The 23,123-nt window shown below is 40.2% G+C and overlaps 1 protein-coding gene across 3 annotated transcripts; it reads left to right on the top strand.

Annotated features, from left to right (window-relative positions):
* Nucleotides 1–4,647: 4,647 nt before the first annotated feature.
* SLC38A2 (solute carrier family 38 member 2) lies at nt 4,648–20,736 on the top strand. Of its 3 annotated transcripts, XM_035544001.2 has the most exons (16): nt 4,648–5,443; nt 5,927–6,111; nt 6,326–6,407; nt 6,530–6,645; nt 9,435–9,508; nt 9,602–9,694; nt 9,888–9,969; nt 13,001–13,083; nt 14,059–14,117; nt 14,236–14,385; nt 14,811–14,890; nt 14,992–15,092; nt 15,466–15,590; nt 16,236–16,380; nt 16,516–16,613; nt 17,355–20,734. In XM_035544001.2, exons 2-16 carry the CDS (start codon nt 5,993–5,995, stop codon nt 17,451–17,453), a joined length of 1,506 nt encoding a protein of 501 aa, XP_035399894.1. In that variant the 5' UTR covers nt 4,648–5,443; nt 5,927–5,992; the 3' UTR covers nt 17,454–20,734. The 3 variants fall into 3 exon arrangements, with proteins under 3 accessions (XP_035399894.1, XP_035399892.1, XP_035399893.1); XM_035543999.2 differs by having other exon boundaries at nt 4,699–5,443; nt 16,236–16,613; nt 17,355–20,736; XM_035544000.2 differs by having other exon boundaries at nt 5,179–5,443; nt 9,435–9,694; nt 17,355–20,735.
* Nucleotides 20,737–23,123: the final 2,387 nt, after the last annotated feature.

Genomic DNA, 23,123 nt, shown 5'->3' with positions numbered 1-23,123 from the left:
AATAAACAGCTACAAGTTTTCTACATGTGGACACCAGCCAACTTAGGATAGATCTACAGCAAAAACTCAATCTAAAAAGCCAGTGGAAAAGTCCTTCCTCGGGAAGTTAAAATATGCATGTGCATATTATATCAGACTGCACACACTGCAAATGTGTTCATGCACAAAAAATAAAAAAATAAAAAAAAATAAAATCTGCTTCCTGCCATTCTGTAGGGGAGTTCAGGTTTAAATTTCTAAATGCTATTCTTTAAGAAATGAGAAGACACCTGTAACACCTATAGCACTATTCATTTTCTCTAGTACAGGAATCCAGCAAAAGTAAAGATATGAAAGTTTCTATCAGATTGACTATAACCGGCTCCTTGGCTTCAGGAAAGACCACTGTGCAAAGTATAATAAAGGTACATAAAACCCAGTTCTTACTGTGCAAAACATAGGGATCTCAAGTATATTGGTCAAGAAGATGTTTTGGAAAAAAATAACAAATGGAAGAAGTTTCTGTAAATGCCTAAGTAAGCTTTGCCATCGCTTATGATAAATGCCAGATTACATGTGGGTTTAACAATTTCTTGCAGATGAGTATTGGAAACCATTAAATACAAATGTAGATACAATCTCGATAACCTAGAACATAAACTGCATGGTTCTCCTTTTATGCTCATTCCTATGTTTTGTCACAGAGGAATCCTTTATTGGCCACTGTCAGGGACAAAGTATCAGATTTTCGGGGCCTTTTGATGTACTGTGAAAAGCCATTCTTGTTCTTTACATAGATGTAGATGAAAAGTGGAATTTTAAGTTCAGTAGGTAATGATTGTTGCCCACAGAGTAGGACCCAATCCTCAAAATATTTAGGAATGCCAACAATTTTCCAAAAAAGAAGATAGTACATACAATTTCACACAAGCACTTACAGAATGGAGATCCAATTAAAATATGTTTGCATTGCTATCAGTTTGCAGTATATTTTTTGGCAAGCAATTCGAAGTGGGGAGCTAACCTTGGTGGTTCACTGAGGCTTTGCTTTCCATCAAAGTATACAGCTTATTGATCTCCTGCCTTAGCTTGCCTTTTTTGCTCCATCAGTGCATCTATACTTACTCTAACTGGTGAAGCACAGAAGCATCTCAGTAACTACACAAGTACCACGTATCACAGATTATTTTTTTCCCCTTCTGAATACTGTTCTTTCACAGGGCCTTGCCTAGAGAGCTCTGTCAATTTTTTTAAACTTACACTATTTTCAAGGGACCCACAAAAATGTCAGTGAGTTTTCCAAGATCTGAAGCATTATTTAGTTGACAATATGCTCGAAGATCTGCTGACATAGTAAGTGGTACTGATGTACAGACTGCTGTAATTATGGTGAAAACATCTCTGGGAATCCAAATGCATATCTTAAGTTATACTCTCTGCCACCAGCAAGTAGTAAAAGAACAAAAATAGTAGCTTTTATTCCCATAAAAATCTAAAAAAAAATATATGTGGGATGGCTTATAGAACATGCTAGTTTCAGTTAATTAACGAATCCCATTCCCAAAACTTTTCTAGACTCATACTGAAAAAATGAAAAGATATACTTAAAAACTCATGTTAATTTCACACAGGAAAAAAAAATCAGTGTTTGCTGAGTGGAAAAGATGAGTCAAGATTGATGGAGAAATGCTATTTTTAAGCCCCCTAAAAATGTTATGGAGTTAAAAACATAAAGTAAAAATTATTTTTATAGCAGTTGGCAATGTCCATTTAAGGCTGACAGTTTCATGCGGATGAGTAGTACTACATATCATATGCAGCACCCACTGTTTTGAGTTTTCCGCAGTGTAGCAGCATACTCAGATGGCTTTAAAACTTAGATTCAGAATGTCTCCCTATTTTTGGTTTAAATCCAAGTTATAATTATAGTAAATGTACTATTTTTTAAAAGAATGCTGTTGCTTATGCTCTTAACATAGTGATTTTGTTGTTTTCATATTGCAAAACTGAAACTAGACTAGGATAAACACAGAGGGAAAAAATTAGGGCTTAAACCAAGTTTAATATGTAACTCCGACTCACCATCACAAAGCCCAAGAGGCAGGATATGCAATCCTGCATTCCTTACACACTCGTAATTCCTCTTGGCTTCAGTAGAAGTTTTGTTTGAGAAAGCATATAATCAAAACCTATAATTTCATTAATTGCATGCCACAGGCAATCAATGTGAGGTAAGAATGAACCGAACTGGTTGGAAGGGAGCTGGAATCCTCAGCCCCGTCTGCATCTTTCTGGACCGCTGGGTCTACGCGGCAGAGCTGTGAATCTTGTCTTCTCCCCACTCACCCACACTGCCACCTTCCTTGTGATCAACCATGCCTGCCGTGCAGAAGAGGCCAGAGTGCAGGTGCTCAGTCAGGGTACAATACAGCCCTCAGGTCTCTGACACTACTCTGCACTACCACCCTTCTGCAAACTCTTGTCAGTACCTAGGGTTTCAACAGATGCAGAATACAGTATAAAAAATTTTCTAGTATTCACACACAAGACACGGGCAAACTGAATATTATGCAGCTTTCAGTGCAGATTGCTTTGCATACCATATTACATATTTCATTATATGTCCTTTGGGCAGTTTAGGAAGTATCATCTAAAAACCATGTGGACAGACTTGGCTTTTACAGTGTTACTGTACACACAACTTTTCGATGCATACCATAAACATAAATTACTCTGCTGGTCATGTGCTACAGGTAGTTTGAAGTGTTCTACCAGGTTTGTTTATATATGTAAGAAGAAACAGTATGAAACAAGAACCTCCCATGTTATAAAGGCCTTCTATTTGCTAAAACATAACCAAAGAAAAAAACACTCACAGTTACCACCTACTCCTTTTTCTAAACAAACAAAAAAAAAATCCAATTTTAAAAGAAATCGTTTACAGGTTGAGAACTGGTAGGCCATATCAGAGTGAGGTGAACCTACAGTGTAGATAAAGCTGCAAACAGAAGTTTGGAAGTGTACAGCATATAGCTCTCCAGCTACAAAAACCCTATTGCATTCCTGTATAATAACCCAGAAACTCTAGTTCATTTCTATATATGTGAAGATAACTCAGTTTCTTCAAGACCTAACTAAAGACTAAATCATACTTTATTTTACAACATCCATATAATAATATACCTTATTTTCGTTTGTCTGGTTTTGCTTTGTTTTATTTTGAAAGTGTAAATACTCCTCCCTAAATGATTATATGGTCTTTCAGCAAGAGGAACCTAACTAGCATAGGAAGAACAGGACAAATCACCCCATGCAAGAAAATACAAAAACATATTTTTCAGTATTTAGAAAATAAAAATCTTCAGCAGTCTTTATTCTCCAAAATTTTGCAAAAAGTTCCTTCTTAACTATCCTAAGTCTTCAAACTTTGTAAAGAAGCTTGGAATGAGTAGATACACTCAACAGAACAAAATAAAAAGGAAAAAAACGAAGATAAAGTGATAAGGGGAGACAGAGGGATAAAGGATAAGGAAGCTGAAACGGAAGGAAAAAAGAACATAATACTAAAAAAAAAAAAAAGAAGAAGAAGAAGAAAAGCAATGTCCCAATGAAAACAAACGAATTGTTGAAACTATGGTGGGAGGAACTGATGAATATTAACTTTTATTATTCTGATTACAAAATATATTTCAAAATTGGATGAAACACATTGTATTTATGTTTTGCCAAGGACATTCTTGGCAATTACAGTCAGGAAAATTATAATTCAATCAGTGAGGCATTACTTAAAACCGCTTGAAAAAGTAGACCATTTGGACCATCAAACGGGCTAAATGGGTAAAGATTTTAGAGACTCAATATTCCAGCCTGGTGCGGATAGCACTTGCATGTTGCACAGTGAGCCCGCCAATAATGGAGCCATTAGATACAGAAATTGCGATTTTTCTTCCTAAATGTATTTTACCAGTTTTTATTCTCATAAATGAGCGGAGAAACCTCATCGTGGTTTTCTATATATGAGGACAGTTCTGGAAAAAAAAAAACCAAACACTTGCACAGTGAGGCTGTTTTTTCTGTCACATCTAACATCACTGCGACTGTTTTTTTCTGTAACTTCAGTTTCTAACTTTTTTGTTGTGGAAATTGTACTGATCATGGCAAGTGCTTCACACCTGTGACGGGGTCTGCATTTACTCTGTTCGTGTGTTGTGCTGAACTGAGCAGCAATCAGTGCACACTGAACCACCCTTCAGAAGGATGCTGCTGCCAGTGTCTCCACAAGTTGCTGTCCCCAAAACATTAGGGATGTCTCCTCGTTTGTTGAGACAGGAGCAAAACCCACAGCGTCGAGGTCGGCATGACCTCCCTCACAAACACTGCTAACGGCTGCCTAACGCCGCGCTGACTGGAGAAGGTGTGCGACCTGGCTCCTGGGCACGCCGTGAGGTCGGGGGCCGAAAAACGGCCCCAAAACCCCTCGGGTGGCCGCCAAGACCCGCGGACCCCTCACAGGGCCCCTCAGCGGCCCCCAGCGCCGGGCACCCGGCGGGAACGCGCCGCAGCGCCCCCGGCCCCGCCTCAGCGGCTGAGGAGAGGGAGAAGGGGGGGGGGGAGGGGGCTGAGGCGGGAGTGACGTCACATGGCGGATGGGGGAGGGGCCAGCACTGCGGGGATGGAAAATTTTCGGCCCCGCTGCTCACGCGCCGACCCCGCCCCCCGCGCGCTCTGGAACGTTCCGCGGCGCTAACGGTCGCGGCCCGGCTTCGCGCCTCACACCTCAGCTCTGCCCCCCCCCCCCCCCCCCCCCCCCCCCGGCCGTGTCGCCTCACGCAGCCGTGTGGAGCCGGGGGCCATGAGTGGCCTCGCTCCGCGTGAGCGGCCGCGTCCAGGCGAGGGCAAGGCGGGAGGCGTCGAGGGAGTGCCCCCCGCTGTCCTGTGTGGGGCTGGGGCACGGAGCGACACAGCCTGAGGCGCTCCCCTGACAGGAATTTCAGCGCTCCCCCCGTACCGCAAGCACCGGCCCCACAGCAAGCAGCGGCCGGGCTTCGCCTCCCGGTGACCGCACGCAGCCGACCCCTGTGGGCCGGGCCGGGAAGGGATGGGTAGGGTAGGGCCGGGCTAGGCCGGTCGGGGGGCGGCGCGGTGCGGTGCCGGCGGGCGGCACCTCCGCGATGACGCGGCCGCATTCCTGCCTGAAGAGCGGCGGCGCCCCGCGGGGGCCGTCAGACAGGCAGCGCCGCCGCCGCACTCGCAGCGCTCAGATCCACGGGAAACGCTATTTCTCATCCGCCTCTCGCGCCGCCGGCACTTCGAGCGAGTTTTATCCTCCTCCCTGCCTTTATTTATTTAGGGGTTAGCTGGGCGCTCGTTCCGCCGCCGCTTTTGTAGCGAAGGATTTTTGCTCGTCCTTGCGAGGAGCGCCTGGTTGCCCCGAGGAAACCTCGCCCCGGTTCCGACAGCAGAGGTAAGGCGCGGCTCGGGGGGGCTGCGGCGGGGCTCGGCCTTTGTGCGCCGGCCGCTGCCGCATCCCGGGCAGGGTGAGGGACGGGAAAATAAATAAATAAATAAATAAAGCCCCGCCGCGGCGCAGCCTGGCGTTATCCTCCTGAAGCCGGAGGGGAGGAGTTGGGGGGGGCCGCTGTGACAATTTCCCGGCGGTGTTGCATCAGTCCCCGCTCCGGTACATGGGGCAGTGTTGGGGGGGGTGGGGGCGGGGTGGGGGGAGGAGGGCGATCCCCCAGCCCCATCCGAGGGGCCGGGGCCGGGCCGTGCCCGCGCCGCCACCTTTGTGCGCGCGCCCCCGCGCCGCGCGCCCCCCGCCCCGCGCGCTGGTACTTTTCCACTCGGCGGCGGGCAGGCGCGCGCCGCCCACGTGACGGGCCGCGGCTCCCGCTGCGGCACTGACGTCGCCCCCCCCCCCCCCCCCTTCATCCCCCCCTTCCCGCAGGCGCGGCCGCCCCGCCGCCAAGGACAAAAGAGCGGCCGCCACCGCCGCGCAGGGCTCCGCCGCGCCATGAGCAGCGCCGAGATGGGCAAGTTCAACATCTCGCCCGACGAGGACAGCAGCAGCTACAGCTCCAACAGCAACGATTTCAGCTATCCCTACCCCACCAAGCCGGCCGCCATGAAGAGGTCAGGGGGCTCCGCCGGGCACGGGGCGCGGCGTGCGGGGACGGAATGGGGCCGCAGCCGCCGCAGAGGTGTGCGGGCGGTGTGCTGTGCCTTCGGGGGGCTCTCCCCGCGGGCGGGTGGCGCGCTTTCCTTGCTTTCCAATGGAAACGGTACTCGGGAAGCGGCTGCGCGAGTTTGTCTGCGATGGTCGCTGATCGTGCGATGTTTTCTCCAGCCACTACGCCGATATGGATCCAGAAAATCAGAATTTCTTGCTCGACTCCAACGCTGGAAAGAAGAAATACGAAACTCAGTATGTAAGTACCTAGTAATGACCTTTCAAAACCAGAAAAATGCTTTCTTGCCAAATAGATGTTTGTTTTAATTCTGAAATGAGTAACGACTTTCTATTAATTACGACCTATCTCCCTTTTCTCAGCATCCGGGTACCACTTCCTTTGGAATGTCAGTATTTAATCTGAGCAATGCTATTGTGGGTAGTGGCATCCTTGGTCTTTCTTATGCCATGGCTAACACTGGAATTGCTCTTTTTGTGTAAGTATCTTTTGGTTCATTAAAAAAACAACTTTCTGATGTGTAACTGATAATGGATAAATGTTTGAGGTAAAAATTTGACCTTTACAAAATAACCTAGTCATTGCCGTAGGTGCAGGATTGCATTTTAGTATTTATGGATTGTTTTCATTAGAACAGTTGTGATACGTTTGGAGGGACTTGTAAAAGATAAACAACTACATTGCAAGTTCTCTAATCTACAAAACGATTTACAGTGACTTTTCCTTTGCTTTGTTAGCTGTAGATTCTTCATGAGAAACTGATAGACTTCCCTTGAAAAGTCCATAATTCAAATGAAAACTAATAGAAAAATTCCCGTGGTCATTACTGGAAGTCATAATTGCACAGAAAGTACAGGATTTGGCTGTAGTGAGTTAGAAGAAAAAACTAGGAGGAAGAGGATTATTTTTGTCTTTTGTGAATCTGGTCTTCTCTGCTCTTATAAAATTCTGTGTCCCAGTACCACTGATCAAGGATGGGGTCTCCTTTTCCTCCACTGACATCATTGTGCCTATAAGGAATAATGTATTTACATCAACAAAGAAGTCCTTTTTCTTGCTGTGCTTTTACTCAGTTCAGGGAACTGATTTGAACTACACCTATAAAAATCTCTGTCTCTCTGCATGTGGAATAACCAGCATATCCTTATTGCTGGATCTGTATTGGCAGAACCTTTCAGGTGTAAGAAAAGACTGTAGTAGCGTAATTGGAAATTGCATGAGGAAACAGTTACCTACAGTGCTTTTAAATGTCCTGGGAAAGGAGATGTTTCATATATTGAGGGCAGTTTGGCTAACACAACATGCAATTTAGGTGACTGTGTGTGCAAATGGGAATCCTAATACTCACTTAGATGATACTAAGCAGAAGGAACAATTTGCCATAAATTCAGAATAGAGAGATATTTCACCTGTTCACACGTCAGTTGAAGGTGTTTTATAGCAGGCATAAGATAGCCACAATAATGCACGTTTAAACATCTCTGAGGAGAAACAAAAATGAAGGGAGAAGGAAGTACAAAGTTGAATATCTAAACAGATTTGTACGTGATGGGGGGCTTCTTTTCTGAAGAAGAAAGAATGCTTAAAGCCATCAAATTAACAATTGGGTGCTGAGGTCATTTATTTACCTTTCATTTCCAGATAGTGCATTGAAATCTATTTGCATTAGTGCCGATTCAACGATAAACTAGCGTGTTACACTTCAAGAGCTGATATAGTTGGTAGAGTTCTGATGCGGGAAAGCAGAATTGTCAATCACTAATGATACTGAGGGCTTATGATGACAATGAGGGCATTACAGACATCTTTTAATAACTAGGTTACAGATTCAGATCCAGATGCAGTTGATTATGACAGTAAATTCTTAGACTGCGTGGAATCACTTGTCAGCGCTGTACTAAATAAACTAGTGATACGGTCCTGAAGCCAGAAACTGAGTGAGCTTCTAGATGAGTTTGCTGACTGATCTTGTCAACGCTCTAAGCAGCTATTCAAGGTTAGGACTAAAGGGTCCAGAACCTGTGTTGTTTTAATTAAATGTAATTAAATGTAACCTTTTACGCATCTCACTGTACTGTTTCTAGTTGATGCCTAAATTAAATCCTGGTTAAATCTGTGCCTGTCAGAAACACAGAGGTTTATTTGTGTGTGCATGCGTTGGTGTAGAATTGGCACGCTAACACAAGTTTCCTGGATCCCTTGAACAGATCTGTGAAGCTTTTTTCTTAGATGTTCTTGTTTCCACGTCTTTGTACTATATTTACTAATTTCAGCAACTCTAACAATGACACAAAAGGAAATTGACAGATTACACTGAGAGCTCTAAAAGGAGCTTCATGTTTTTTAGCAAATGTGCTGCTTCTTAAGTTTATAGTAAAGTACCTTGCTCCTTTTGGTGTAAGAAAGGCCAGGGGGTTTTGAATACATTGTAGTCTTCCACAGTGTTCATCAGCTGTAAAGAACTCCCCCCTAGTGTGCCACTCCAGGAAGTGCATTTGCTGTGGTTCATTTCAGAGATCAGAATTTTAGGTGTTTCAAAGCTGTGTTTCTGCAAGTAATATATGCAGCGTGTAAAATCTGTGGAGAAGATAAACAAGCCACTATCAATTCCCATGTAATCACGCAGGAAAAATAACTTTTGAGCCAATGAAGTATTTTTTTAATGTAAACTTACATTTCCATTTGAAGACTAAGTGCACGGCTCTCAACATACGTTCATTTGCAGTACGTCCGTCAAGGCTTTTGCAGTTTCATCTTTACATTAAAAAAAAAAAAAGAAACATGTTTACATGTTTAAGCTGGAAGGCTGATTTGTTCATGACTAAGGTAGTCTTTACTTCAGCTGCAGTTTTAGCTGATACACTCAGGACATACTGTTCAACAAGGAAGACAGGAGAAATGCAGTTTCCAACAGTGATACAAAACCATTGCATTGGTAGTTTGTTAAATAATTCATATCAAATGTATCCAACTGTAATGACCTGATACTTGTCCTTGGTTATGCTACCTTATACTGAATAGGTTAATTCTACATTAGAATTCCTCTAAAATGTATTCCTCTGAAATGCATTTTCATATAAAATCCCTTTTAAATGAGGCATTAATTGGGTTTTCAAAAAGCTTTTAGCTGGCCTTAGAGTCTACAGTTTATTCCCAGATAATATTTTAATACGATTTTTCTTTCATTGTTTGATCTGCCTTTATTTAATAAGGTTACGACAAGTCATTTATGGCTATTAAAAAGTTGCATGTTTTTCCACCCCCCAGGATACTCCTGCTATTTGTCTCAATAGTTTCTTTGTATTCAGTGCATCTCCTTTTGAAGACTGCCAATGAAGGAGGTATGTCGAAGTACTATTTTGCAAGCGTGGTGTTTGTCTCATACTATGTTTTGGGGAAATGCCGTTCCAATGGGTTGTTTTGCTTTCTTTTAGGATCTTTATTATATGAACAATTGGGAATGAAGGCATTTGGTATGGCTGGAAAACTTGCTGCTTCTGGATCAATCACAATGCAGAACATTGGAGGTGAGGGCAAGATCTTATAATGTCTATATCATCAATAATAATTGTTCCCTACTTATTGTGGAGACTTTTTTTCACACAACATGTATTCATTAACTGCTTGTGTTCAAGTGAGGTTATGAAACATGTTATGTGATTCTTGCATCTTGTGACATATTCTATATTTGTAATGATCTATGATGTTATTCACCTACAGCTATGTCAAGCTACCTCTTCATAGTGAAATATGAGTTACCATTGGTCATCAAGACATTTATGAACATCGAAGAGAACACAGGGTAGGTGTTAGAACTCCTCATCAGAGAAACTATTAGGAGAAACAAATACGGAGACTGTATATATTTTTATATGAAGACCACGTTCGGTACATCATAGGGTAGCTTCTTACTCAGACAGAGATACAGTAAGTTTGCCCTTCCCCTGAGTGCTCCACTTCATTTAGATCCAGCCTGTCCTTGGAAAAGGGTAGAAAAACACAGGTATTGCATCTTATTACAGAAAGCTGTTCTCTAAAGAACATCAGGTAAGTGTTGATGTATGTACATGTAACATATGTATGGCAGTACATACTCTTGATAAGGAAAGGTAAATGCTATTATGTATTGTTTTTTAAATTATCTTCCAACTAGTTTGGAGTGATTGTTTTGGTTTTCTCATGTTAACATTGTGGGGAAGTGATGGAATGTATGAGTTAGGTGAACTCATGTAATAAATGTCATAAGGGGCAGCTTTCAAAAAAGGTGTGGGGACTAAACACTGAACTAAAAGAGTTCATATGCCCAAGACCAAAATCATGAACTCGTTGCCAGTTAGTCCTGGAGACAACTTAACTCCATTGTGGCTTTCCTGCTTGGCTCTTAATGAGGATGCCTTGGGTAGAGTTCATGTTACCTAACTGTACTGGTCTGAAAGGTAGATTTTGAGCTCATCATTACTCTGGTCTTTGCATAATCTTTGAAGAGAGAAGGTTCGTTGTAGTGGTCAGTTTAGTGCACCTGACTTAGACACCTGTTTTGGGCATCTCCGATGAGTGATCTATCATATCACTCTGTATTGAGAGGGTATGTAAAAACAGCTAACTAAAACAAGACGCCTAACTTAGATGGATAGAGTTAAGTGCTATAAATCTCACTCTTCAGAGTTGTACTTCTGTGCCTTGTCCTGAAGTGTCCCAGTCTTGAGAGGGCTGAGCAGCTCAAGACTCCAACTTACACCTAAGCCTGAGTTCAGAAGGTAGGCATTTTTCTGCCTGTGTTCCCCAAGGGGTTCAAGCCATTTGGTGTTCATACAGCTTGCTGGTGGATATTGTCATGATGACAGTGCTAGTTTTTTATTTTTATTTTTTAATGTATTCAGATGAAGAATACAATACCTGATTTGCTTAATAGCGTAGTTCTTACAAGTTCATTCCTGGGACAATTCATTTCCCTCGTTTGATTGAATCCAAGTCCTTATGTTCCACTTCTTAAGGAAGTTGGCAATACTTACAAGGGGGCTTGGAGACAAATATTTTTAACTGACCTGTCGTCAGAGAAGAATTCAAAATCAATTATAATTCAAGAGGGAAGTTTCAGCACTGTGAGTTGCATTGCACAAACAAAGCTGCTGCTCTGCAACTGAGGCAGCAGTGTCTGAGAGATTTGTATCTACAGTGTTTTCTTGTTGGCTGATACTAGGTAGCTGTACACTGATTTAAAGTAAATCTTTTCTCAGTGCTGTAGCAACTGTGGACCCCATTTAACTGACTCTCTCCATGCATTGCTTAGGGGAGGCTGGGTGGCTACCATTGGCATGGATTCCACTCTGGCAGCCTGGTACCTAAAATGTAAGCACTTACCTGTTTAAATGTCCCAAAATAATGCTTACTGTAGAAGAAAATGTTCTGGAATTCTACAACAATATTACAAACAGTATCTCCATTTTTACAGTTTGTTCTGCGATTTTTAAAATACTCGGCTGTATTTTGAAGCTGTGCAGTCCCATTCTTCAGTCCTCAGTACTGAAAAACTGTTAAGTCCTTGGTTTGGAAGTCCCAATGCTCTTTGTTGTACATACACAGTAACAGTGTGTACATTTTTATGACTCGCAAATGCCATGAGTCTGCTCTGATTTCTTTTAGATTTACCTGTTACCTTTAAAAAATAAATGGAGAAATAAGAGCTTACCACATTAATGTCCTATACATCTGAACTTCGTAAAATACATTTTTTACATTCAGCTATCCCAGGTAAACCTGGGGAAAGAATCAAATCGTTTTTTCACTTGCTACACATATCCAGAGCAAGTCTGTTAAAGTTATTCCATATTTCAACTAGCATATGGGCTTATAATAGGTTTATAATTCAGCCATTGAGTTTGAATGCACAAATTTCCAATTGGGTAATTAAATTTTGTTTATCTAAATAATATACAATTTTGAAATATTCTGTATATATTTTCTAACAGTATTTGAAGTATTAATGTTTGGAAATAAATGCTTAGTGTTACTTGAATTACTTAAAGAGTATGGGATATTCCTGTAGGATCAGATAAAGGAAGTGATTGCTCTGCCACAGTAAACTACTCAAGATCAGTTTTCCTGTTAGTTCAGTGGAACTGCATTATATTTACAGAGATCAGCTTTGTTTTCCCATGTTTCAAAGGAAGATGGTCACCTTCTAGCTCTCTAAAATGTTTGATCAAAAATGGCTTTTGCTTTTTATGGAATAAAGGGCAAAACCAATGTGAAGGAAAAAACTTCCGAGTTTCTTACCATAGTTTCCCTACTGGAAGGGACTAAACATGCTTCCAGTAGAATCCCACTGCTTTTTTGATATTTTCCAGCCAGTGGGCTTGAGCTACTGCCTTAACTCCAGCCCTCGTCTGTTTTTCTTTAATTCCCGCAGAGCACCCAACAGAATTTTATTGCCATTAAAGTGGATTGTTACCTTGCTGGGGCCCTGCTGTATTCTAATACATCTGGAGAGTTGGGAATCAACATTTAAGCAAATTACTATTCTTCAAGGATTATCCCAGTTGGCTTTCCTTCTGGTCAATCATTTACTTTTGTCTTCTGACTTCCAGATGCATATTAATTTTGGAAAAGGACACTAAAGGAAAGGCACAATGTAGGTTTGGGGTGAGATAGGAAGGTATTGTAGGGCTCTAGTTCCATGTAGTAAGTTGAATGCTAATCCTTTGTGATATTAGATAGTGTATTTGTGTAAATAGCAGCCACATGTTGTAGGAGAAGATAAGTGTGGAGACTAACTGCCAAATGTTGTAATTTTTCAATGCTTCGATTACTTACAAATACTCTTTTTCCTACAGAGAATGGTATCTGAATGGCGACTATTTAGTGCTGCTGGTGTCTGTCATCCTCATTCTTCCCCTGTCGTTACTGAAAAATTTAGGTAAGCAGTAGAGTACAATCAAATTAAAAATGCTTTGAAAATAATGTGAGGAAATGGCTAATGGGATGTTCGAGTCTTGGAGTGCTGTGTGAATTGACAGCGTCTTTAAGCTTGTCTCATCTGACTACTCAGTGTTTAGGTAATTGCTCTCAGCGTGATTTAAAAAAAAAAAAAAGGTCAAGATGAGTGCCTCTAAGGCAACAGATGTGTTTGTGGAATACAAAAGGACAATAGATAGGAAAGCTTTAGAACAAGGATCAGCAGTACTTTGTGTTTTAATCACAAAATTTGACCTATCTTGGTCAGCTGTGAAATAGTATAGTAGTGTTACTAGCCATCCTGTAACAGTCTCAAAAGAATAAGAATGCTAGCCCTGGGCAGTTAAATTGTCTTTCCAATGTAGATAGAAGTCAGCTTTTTCATTCTAGTTCCCAAGCAGTAGTAGAATATTTGTACCAGATGCCTTACATGAAATGTCTGTAATTCAGTGATATATGTGAATAACTTAGATAGCACACTATTTGTTCAAATAATCCTGTACTGGAACTTTAATAACTGAAAGTCTTAATGTGAATTGCTTTCTAAAGTTATTTATTCCTACAAGTTAAATGAATCAATACAAACAGAATGGAAGGCAAACTTGTTGCAGAGGGTATTCCACTAAAATTAGTCGTATAGTCACATTTAGTATATAATAATAAAAAATCACATAGTTTATTTAAAAATATATATACATACATGTGTATGAAGTTCAGCAGCACAAACTTACTGCTGCATTTTCCTTACGTGTCTTTGAGAACTTCCAGATCTGGGTTGAGATTAATTTGAAAGTTGATATATAAGTTATTTATTTTTTATGCAATGTAAGGAAACTGGCAATCCAAGGAAATCACTTTCAGAAAATACTCTGTCTTAATTTTATTATGGCATGAATATTTTATCTTAGACTTTTTTTTTTATCTTTCTTGATTACAGGATATTTGGGCTATACCAGTGGTTTTTCCTTACTTTGCATGGTCTTTTTCCTGATCGTTGTAAGTATAATTTTGTAGACTTCCAACTGCATTTTGAAGTGGAATTAAACAGAGTTTGTGAAAAGTTTCACATATTGCATTAGCCAAAGTAACAATAAATACGTTACTTTATTTCTAGGTAATTTGGAAGATGTTTCAGATTCCTTGCCCTATGGGCAGTGACATAGTGAACATGACATTAATAAATGCGACACTGGCACCTTCGGTAGATGAAAACATAACAAGCGATGATGCCTGCAAGCCGAAATACTTCATCTTCAACTCACAGGTAACTGACTGAAAATCAGATTCTGTGCTGAAAATCACTGAAAGACTATATACGCAAGGGAAGAAGGACCTAATTTATTTAAGTCTTGACTCTGACAAATAAGCTCAATTACAGTGGTGAATCTTGACACATGGGAAAGAAGTATGTATAATAGCCAATATCAAGATCAGGCTATGATGAGTTGCAGAAATCATTCTAAATACAAATATATTCAGTTCAGCGTGGACTTCAGTGAGATTTGAGAGTATTTGGTATCTCAGGGTCTGAGATACTTCACTTTTGCCAAAGCTTCAGTTATAAAGAATAGCTAGTCTTTATGAAAAAAATGAAAGAGAGAACCTAAGTCAAAACTGGAAATTTATGGATTTTTTTATTGTATTTCTAATGTCTGCTTATTTAAAAAAATACATATTTATGTTTTTCAGACTGTCTATGCTGTCCCAATCTTAACATTCTCTTTCGTCTGCCATCCTGCAATTCTTCCTATCTATGAAGAACTGAAAGGGTAAATGCTAGATATGTGCCCATTATTTCACTGCATAAACAAAGTAGTGTAAACCGCCATCCTCTCATTGCTAACAATATTTCTTTTTCTCCTTCTTATAGCCGAAGCCGTAAAAGGATGATGAATGTGTCCTATGTATCTTTTTTTGCCATGTTCCTCATGTATTTATTGGCTGCTCTCTTTGGATACCTAACGTTTTATGGTAAATATTACCATCGCTGCTTTCTTTTAAATAATTTATACTCTGCAAAACCACAGTATTATTTTTAAGTTAGAGCAAACAAGCTCTTACTTTGGGTTCCACATACGCTGTATTTTTTTAATATTTCTATAAGCCTGCACCCAAAAGTAGATCAGTAGTAGAACTAGGCCTAAGGCACAGGATTAAAATTGAATTAAAACAGATTCATTGCCTCCAAGTTATCCCCACATAAAATAGGAGACGTACTTCCAAGAACTGTGAAGTTCTTGGTTAACATTGCTCTAACTGTAGATTCACTTAGGATATTGTGCAGACGCAGTTGTCTTGAGAACTATGTTAACTACATCTAATTAAAATACCGCTTTCTTTTTAGGAAATGTTGAATCGGAACTGCTTCATACCTACTCTGCCTATCTGGGCCCTGATGTTCTTCTTCTTATTGTGCGTCTCGCTGTCCTTATGGCTGTAACCCTTACCGTACCTGTAGTTATTTTCCCAGTAAGTGATTTTTTTAATCTTACTACCGTTTTTTCATCTGTCCTGCTGTTGTCATTTGTTGATTTGGCAACTTCAATTTATTAATTCCTAGACTTTTTCTCTAATGTGGAAAAAAAGAAAATTTATTCTAATAAGCTTGTTGAAATATCTCTATACTGTTAAATGAAATAAATAAATAGCCAACATTTAAAAGCAGTAGATACAAAGACATACAGCTATATCATTTTCCTGATATGATTTAATTGGTGGAACAGATTGCCACTTTCTAAAAGAACTTACGTTACCAGCTTACAGAAATCAGCATATTTTTGTAAGTACATTGTTAGTAGGAATTCTGGCCAATTAGCTGTATATTGTTGAACAGCATCCTTAGATTTAAAGGAAGAAAAAGAAAAGATTTATTGTTAAAAAAGAGATTGTTCCTTGGAATTTTTCTCAGTCTATTACTCTCTGCTTTTAAAATCTAGGTAACTGAAAGCAGACTTAGAATAGATTTTTACTTTCAGTTCTTTCAGCTTTAATTAAAATCTGAAGTTTTCAGGAAAATGTTAAAACACTTGAAAGTCAAATTCAGGTTGCTCTCCCTGACTTTGACAATGAAAACTAATCTGTCTTTTTTTATTACGTTTTTCTTCTCAATAAAAGATCCGCAGTTCCATTACCCAGCTACTGTGGGCAGGGAAAGAGTTCAGCTGGTGGCGTCACTGTTCTATTACAATTGTTCTTCTGGCATTTACCAACGTGCTTGTTATCTTTGTTCCTACTATTCGAGACATCTTCGGATTCATTGGTAAGCATTTTCGTGTCAGTTCAGGCAGTTCCTTAAGTCTTGGAAAATGCAGTTACGACCTAATTAAATTATATTTACCTGTTCACTTATGTTTACCTGTTCACAAAATTTTATTTTTGTGCTTTGTGAACACAGGTGCATCTGCTGCTGCCATGCTGATCTTTATTCTGCCTTCTGCCTTCTATATCAAACTAGTGAAGAAGGAACCAATGAAGTCAGTGCAAAAGATTGGGGTATGTATAGACAAATATAGAATGGTTACACTTGCTTTTACTAATGCAGAGCAAAAACTTTAGTTTCCTTCTTCATGACTTTGAAATCCTAGTAAAGGAAGTCAATGAATTGGCATTGAATGTCATTTTAATTAACATATAGAAGTTAGATAGGTACTCAGAACTGAGGAGAGAGATGTCACAAGGCTCAATTCACTTCAGTGGCTTTTTTTTTTTTCTTTTAATCTCCTCATCTCAACAATAGTGCTACATTTAGTTCATTCTGATGCTGATGAGAACCAGCTTTCAACAGTTTACCAACAAGTGCTATCCAAAAAAGCCTTGCGGTTCTCCCTTAAATTTTCTTTCAAGACTTACTTATCTAATTTAACTCATGACAGTTTACCTCCACCTATCATTGGGGTCTTCCTGACTGACTGGTGTTGGTGCTTTTACTGATCTCAGACTGACTTGGAGTCAAGCCAGTGCAGAGTGGCACAGCCTGACTGCTATCAGCAGAGCTACGTTAATTTCCCTCAGTTGAGGGTAAGGTCTGCTATATTGGAAAAAAAAGAGGTATTATTTGAAAAAAGACCCCAGTTACAAGACAGATGCCCATCTCCTTAGTGTTTACTGTGATAGTTTATTTTTTTTAATAGTTGATCCTTCCCCCATGAGCAGCAGCATTTGTGCTTATATGAGCATGACCTATAGATACACTAGCAAAAACTGATAACGCTTCTTTATATTTTCTCTTTTCAGGCTGCGTTATTCTTTCTAAGTGGTATAGTTGTGATGACTGGGTGTATGACACTGATTATTCTAGATTGGACCCATAGTGATGTATCCGATGGCCATTAACTGACCTGGTCTAATACTCGCTACTCCACTTCAAATGCCAGTGTTCACTCAGATACCTACTGAGAATGAAAATGAGCTATTCAGCTTCCTTTAAAATGCAGATTCTTTGTTGATGGTTCTTCTGATTGTAGAATACCTGAACTCTGCCTTTAAGAAACTATTCTGCATGATGGAAATGGATACTGACATCAAATCACGAGTGTCTGGCTGAAGGAAGTGACAACTTTATTCCATTCCAGAGAATGGACAGAACTCTCTGTAGACTTTTATCAAGCCATGTTTGGCTTTCGTCATTGTTACTTGGATATTTTGTTATTTTACTTGAATGTGCCTAATGGAACCATTTGATGTAAGAAGTGACTCTTAATTTACAGCAAAGTGTTTAAATAACCAATGAGAGAGAGAGAAAGAGAAACACTATTATTTTTTGTACCAAAAATTCTTATGGACCTCAAAAGCACTATTTTGACTTTAAGAAACATTTTTTTCTAAAAAGAATGAAAGAATATCATAGAAGAGCTCATAAAAGTATTTAATCAGTGTCCTAAATTAAATCTAGTTTGCCTTTCTGTAGAGGCATAACTAGAAGAAAATTTATTTTAAAAATATCTTCTGTTTTGGTCATTAGAAGTGAACCAATTTAAGTCAAAATCCTCTAATTTTAAATGCTTCCCATAAAATTCAATTAATTTGAAGTACAGTGAAAATAATCCTCAAAATTCTATTTCACTATACTTAAATTTAAACAACAGTTATCTTTGTTTCCAAAAATGGTGTGGAAACCCAAATTTTCAAGCTTTAAAAAATAACGATCTTTTAGAACAGGTATGTTTGAGGAAAACATACTTAATGTAGAACCCAAAAAGATGGTGTTGACATTTCCCTTCTTGAGGTACTTAATAGTGCAATTGGGTAAGACAGGGTTTGGGGTTTTTTGCTTTTTTATTGTTTTTTGTTTGTTTTCTGTTGTAGATATAAACTAAATGGCACTGAAGCATATCATGCCATTGATATAAAACTCCCTCCTGGAGTTCTGTTTATTAATAAGGTCCACTGTCAGTTGTAGCAATGTTTGTTGTCGTTTTTTTTTCTGTCCAATCTTGAAACACTCGGTAGGAAAAGAAAAAGGTCCTAATGTAGTTTACTAGTTGTATGATATTCCAAAACTGTACAGTATTTCTCAAATTACTTATCCATTATTGGATTTTGAATTACTTGACTATTCTGTTTCTGAGTCAAATCCACAAAATAACTGCACCAGTGTTTCATGCTTGGTACAAACTCTCTTCACGAACACAACTGGGATTCCTCTTCCAATTTATACTGTATAGTAGTACTAAAGATAACCTCATAGACTGGATAGTCATCTCATACTTGTTTGCTTCAGAAATAAGTAAGTTTCTTATGAGCCCTAGCTAGCTAGCTGATGAAACAGGTGCTGTATGGTTGTGATAGCTGTTTTGTTTCTAGTGCATGTTTAATCTCTCGTTCTTATCCCAGGTTGAAGAGAAATAACACTTGTGTAACAGCGTACTTGGCTTATAAGAGGTTCTCAAACATAACGATATTGGGTACAAAAGCCTAGATAGAGATTATTAATGAAATAATCATGGCAATGTGGTCAGCTGTCTTCATCTAACTTAATGTTTTAGAGATCCAATTTACAATGTTCTGCTCGGTATTTATGTTAGAGGGAACAAGTAGGGGCCTGTATTCCATTGATTAGACAGTGCCCAAGACTTTTTGCTCTTGTAGAATCAATCAGGAACAAATCTAAATCATAGTCATTGTTTGGCAGATAACATCAAGCTCTGCCCAGCCATTTAAAATCTATGAAAAAATTGCAGGTATTTTGTATCGATACTTCTGCATGGCTATAAGTACTGGTCGCTAAGTCTGTAATGTAAAACTGTAACGAGAAGTTAGATTCCTTTTATGTTGTTTGTATCATTAGTTCAGTGGTACTCAACTGACAATTAACGATCCTGGAGTCAGCACTGACTAAAGCTCCTTAGGTACTTCTCTGCCTCAGGTACTTGACATCCGTGGCTAACTATCCCATGATACCTGATCACTGTACAGGAGTGCTGAGCGTGCGCCTCGGTACTTTGGCAGCTTTTCTTCTTCCTCTCCACAAATGTAGAACGGTGGAAGAGGTTTAAAATGTTGTCTACCTTTGAGCAATTTGTAGCACATAAGGGATGAAACACTTCCCTTGCCAGTATTTAAAAAAAAAAAAAAAAAAAAAAGGTGAAAAATAACCTCCTTTCTTTCAGTAACCATAGCAGAGGAGGTAGAAATGAGAAGTCACTCCACAGTCCTTCTTGGCAGCCAGAGAGGAGAAGAAATTTTGTGATGACACCTCATAATGTTGCATGATACATGTCACTTAATTCTCCTAGTGTAGCAATTTCTGGCTTCTGCGTTGTGTTGTTCTTTGATGGCTGGCTCTCTACCTGCAACAGTTGAGTTCCACTTGGCTGGGTTGATTTCGAATGTATGGTTTTTTTGAAACTTGTCTGTCTAAAGTCACGTACATAACAAACCACCTGAAAGAGCAGCTTCAGTATTAAACCACTGTTTTGTCACCTCAGTTAGACATTACCGTCTTCCATGATATTTCAGTCATAAGTGTAACATTATTTATAAAACATTAATCCATTAAGCCTAAGCCTATTTTTCAATATTTATGATAGTCTATGTACATAAATTGTATGTGTGTATATACTGTAAGTATAATGTATATAATGTAGGTTTGGGATTCGGGATTTATGTATATATTCCTCTCTCATTACTGAATATTACATCATTTCAATGAGTTGTTCATGTTGTACATCTGTGTAACAACTGTCAAAAGAAAGGTCCTTTTACAACAACATGGAATACCTACAAAAATGGAGGTAACGTGTTAACACCTGAGGTGTGTAGGAAAACACTACGGTTGTATTTATTACAAATGTATATGTTGCAGTAAACACAGGCATCACTTGGGTCCATAAAAAGCGTAGTTCAGGTTCGTGTATGCTTTTCCTGTAAAATCTACCATGGATGTTACAATCTCCTGAATGCAGCAATTTAACAACTTTTACGACCTATCAGCTTTGTTAGGCCATCGGCTTCAGGCATCCTACGGTACATCCGTGTACATATGTGAATATCCACTGTATTGTTAGAGGCCAACAGTCTGACTGCACTTGTTGGCAGAGAGCGCAACACAGTTTCAATGAAACATTGTATGTTTGTTTTAACTGAACTTAAATAAATAAATAGATAATCCTAAGCAATGTTGTGGTGGTTCTTGGGGGGGAGGCATGTGGAGGTCTTCCTGTGAAGCTGACGTTAAAGTGCACCTTTAATTTCATGCATGTTTAACAGATTTATGAGCACTTTTTAGGAAGGGAGGGGGGGAATTGCATACAATGAAGTCTACAACTTATGAAACTGCCAAAGTAACCAGAACAAATCTGAATATCAGAGAAAATGAGAGATGAAATTCGGCAAGGAACCTCTGTTATGTCAGTCCTTGCAGTACAGGCACAAATACCTGCAGGCAAGACTTGTTTTATTGCATCTCGTATAAGCATAATAAATGAGCCTTGCCAAAATCTGGTGCCATTTTCCTGCAGATGAATCTCCAGGAGGGTGACTGTGATTCTGTAAACATTTTCAAAATGAGGGATTCTGTTTATTTTGGATTATATCTTACGGCCAACGTGCAAGTGCAACATACTGATTTCTTCATTGTCCAGAAATTCACATCAGTTCATATGAATCTTCGTATTTCTGAAGCACTAAGAAGTAGGTTTGAAAAGAATAATGAAGGTGTAATTGTGTTGCGTTTGCAACAAAATTCTATATGAAATGACTATAAAAGACATACAGTTAGGCACCCTGAAATTAGGAAATTTCTCAATTAAGGTTGCTTTAATTACATGGTCACATAGTATTTTTTTTTGCAGGACCCCCACTGAGTAGCTAGCTATTCATTATTTTCTATCACATCCGATATGTGTTCACAGCATTTACGTGTTTCTCAATGACCAAAGCCCATTCTCATGAGTGATGGATGTGCTCATTTCTTCCCAGTTCTCATTTTAATGTCATCTCTGTGAAATGTTAATGATTATTCATTTTCTCAATGTTGCAGGCCCGTAAGAAGGTGTTGTTGTTCAGTCCGCAAGTGGGGACAGCACTGTGAAGCAGACGTGCATTTGAGTGCACAATTTGATGTCCTGCACTCACTTATTTCATATTTCAGCATTTATTTATATGCATCTGAAGCGTAACCCTAACTGATGTAAGACAGAGGTTTGGAGTGATCGTCATTCTTGAAACAAGAGCCCTAAGCACCATGTTAGCCACCTGCAAACAGTAGCAATATCTGGAAATGTCCATTCTCCTAGCTTGCCTACCACCACACAGGTTTCGTACCAGTCTAGGAGCCATTTCCTTATAATACCACTCGACTTTGAACAACTAACCCACCCTTCTGCAGTCAGGGATCTCCGTCAACTTAGATAGTATGGGAACTTGGGGTGGGGGGGGGAAGCTGCAGAAGTAAGTTTTTGTTGGTATACTCATACAGGCTCACTCTGTATGATAAATGAGATGGTGCAATTAAAAAGAATTAGCACCGTGTAACTGTATGTAAAATTGTGTTCTCCAAACCCCTGTACCCAACACAACACCTCTACAGGGATAAGCTGTCACTTAGCATTATTCACAATGCTCAGACTTGGGAATCTCCGGAGTCCTCTGCAGGTGAGAGGCGGCATCTCCACATTCTCCTGGCTCCCCTCAAGTTTTGGTTTTCCTCGCCCTCCGTCCTTGCCCAGCAGCTCTGTCCCGAGGCCATGCCTACTCTCCTCACCTCCAAGTGTTCATGCAGTGCCCAGATCCTGCCAGATGGTGCCCAAAGGCCCCCGTTACTTAGCTCGTGTTCCTGTTTGCAGAGCAGCCCCGCTCCCATTTAGTAAGCGTGCCTGGGCTTCCCTTCTAGAGAAAACAAGCAGAGGGCCTGTGTACATCCAGGTTTTGGTGCTGGAAGGAGCAGAGATGCCATGAGGGACCCCCAGTCCTGTCCTTCCAGGCACTTGGATGCCTCACACCTCCAGTGCAGAAGTGTCCAGTGCCTGTTTGCCCAGCCTCGCATCATGGTTTCAGTTCCTTGGATGTGACAGCCTAAACCCCACCTCCTCTCAAGTCCATTCCCTTCCCCGTCCCATTCTTGCTTCTGTCCTCACACAGCTGGTTTGGAACGCCATAAGGTGGCTCCTTGTCAGCTCCATCGCTCTCGCTCTGTGCCCAGTCCCAGTCTGCTCCCCGGTCCCACCACCCCCAGCTCCTTCATGAGCCGCGTCCTCCCCTCATCCGCTGCCTGCCCGACCACCTGCCACAGCCCAGGTCCCACCTTTCCCAGGCACAGCAAGAAGTCCTCCTGTCCATTGTCCCAGTCTCTTGTACTGAAAAGTGCCAGGACGAATATCTGAAAGCAGATAAGGCTTAAAATAACAGAAATATGTTCCAGTAAGAGAACTGTCGGGTAATCTCTGTACTAGGTGGCATCATCAACCGTGCTTGAAAATGTTATTTAAATTATGTGATATTTTTTATTTTACATATATTAATTTTTACAGGTTTTCTAGTTGCAAAACATAAACTGATAGGTAA

This window comes from Cygnus atratus, chromosome 1 (genome assembly GCF_013377495.2).
Source record: "Cygnus atratus isolate AKBS03 ecotype Queensland, Australia chromosome 1, CAtr_DNAZoo_HiC_assembly, whole genome shotgun sequence".
Taxonomy (NCBI): Eukaryota; Metazoa; Chordata; class Aves; order Anseriformes; family Anatidae; genus Cygnus; species Cygnus atratus.
This window is presented reverse-complemented; position numbering and strand designations above follow the sequence as displayed.

What these genes read in the sequence shown, in the direction of transcription:
- SLC38A2 (XM_035543999.2), top strand. Translation starts at nt 5,993, where the DNA reads ATGAGCAGCGCCGAGATGGGCAAGTTCAACATCTCGCCCGACGAGGAC. An exon ending in AAGCCGGCCGCCATGAAGAG is followed by an intron (nt 6,112 to 6,325) that starts GTCAGGGGGCTC and finishes TGTTTTCTCCAG; the next exon opens with CCACTACGCCGATATGGATC. An exon ending in TGGATACCTAACGTTTTATG is followed by an intron (nt 15,093 to 15,465) that starts GTAAATATTACC and finishes CTTTCTTTTTAG; the next exon opens with GAAATGTTGAATCGGAACTG.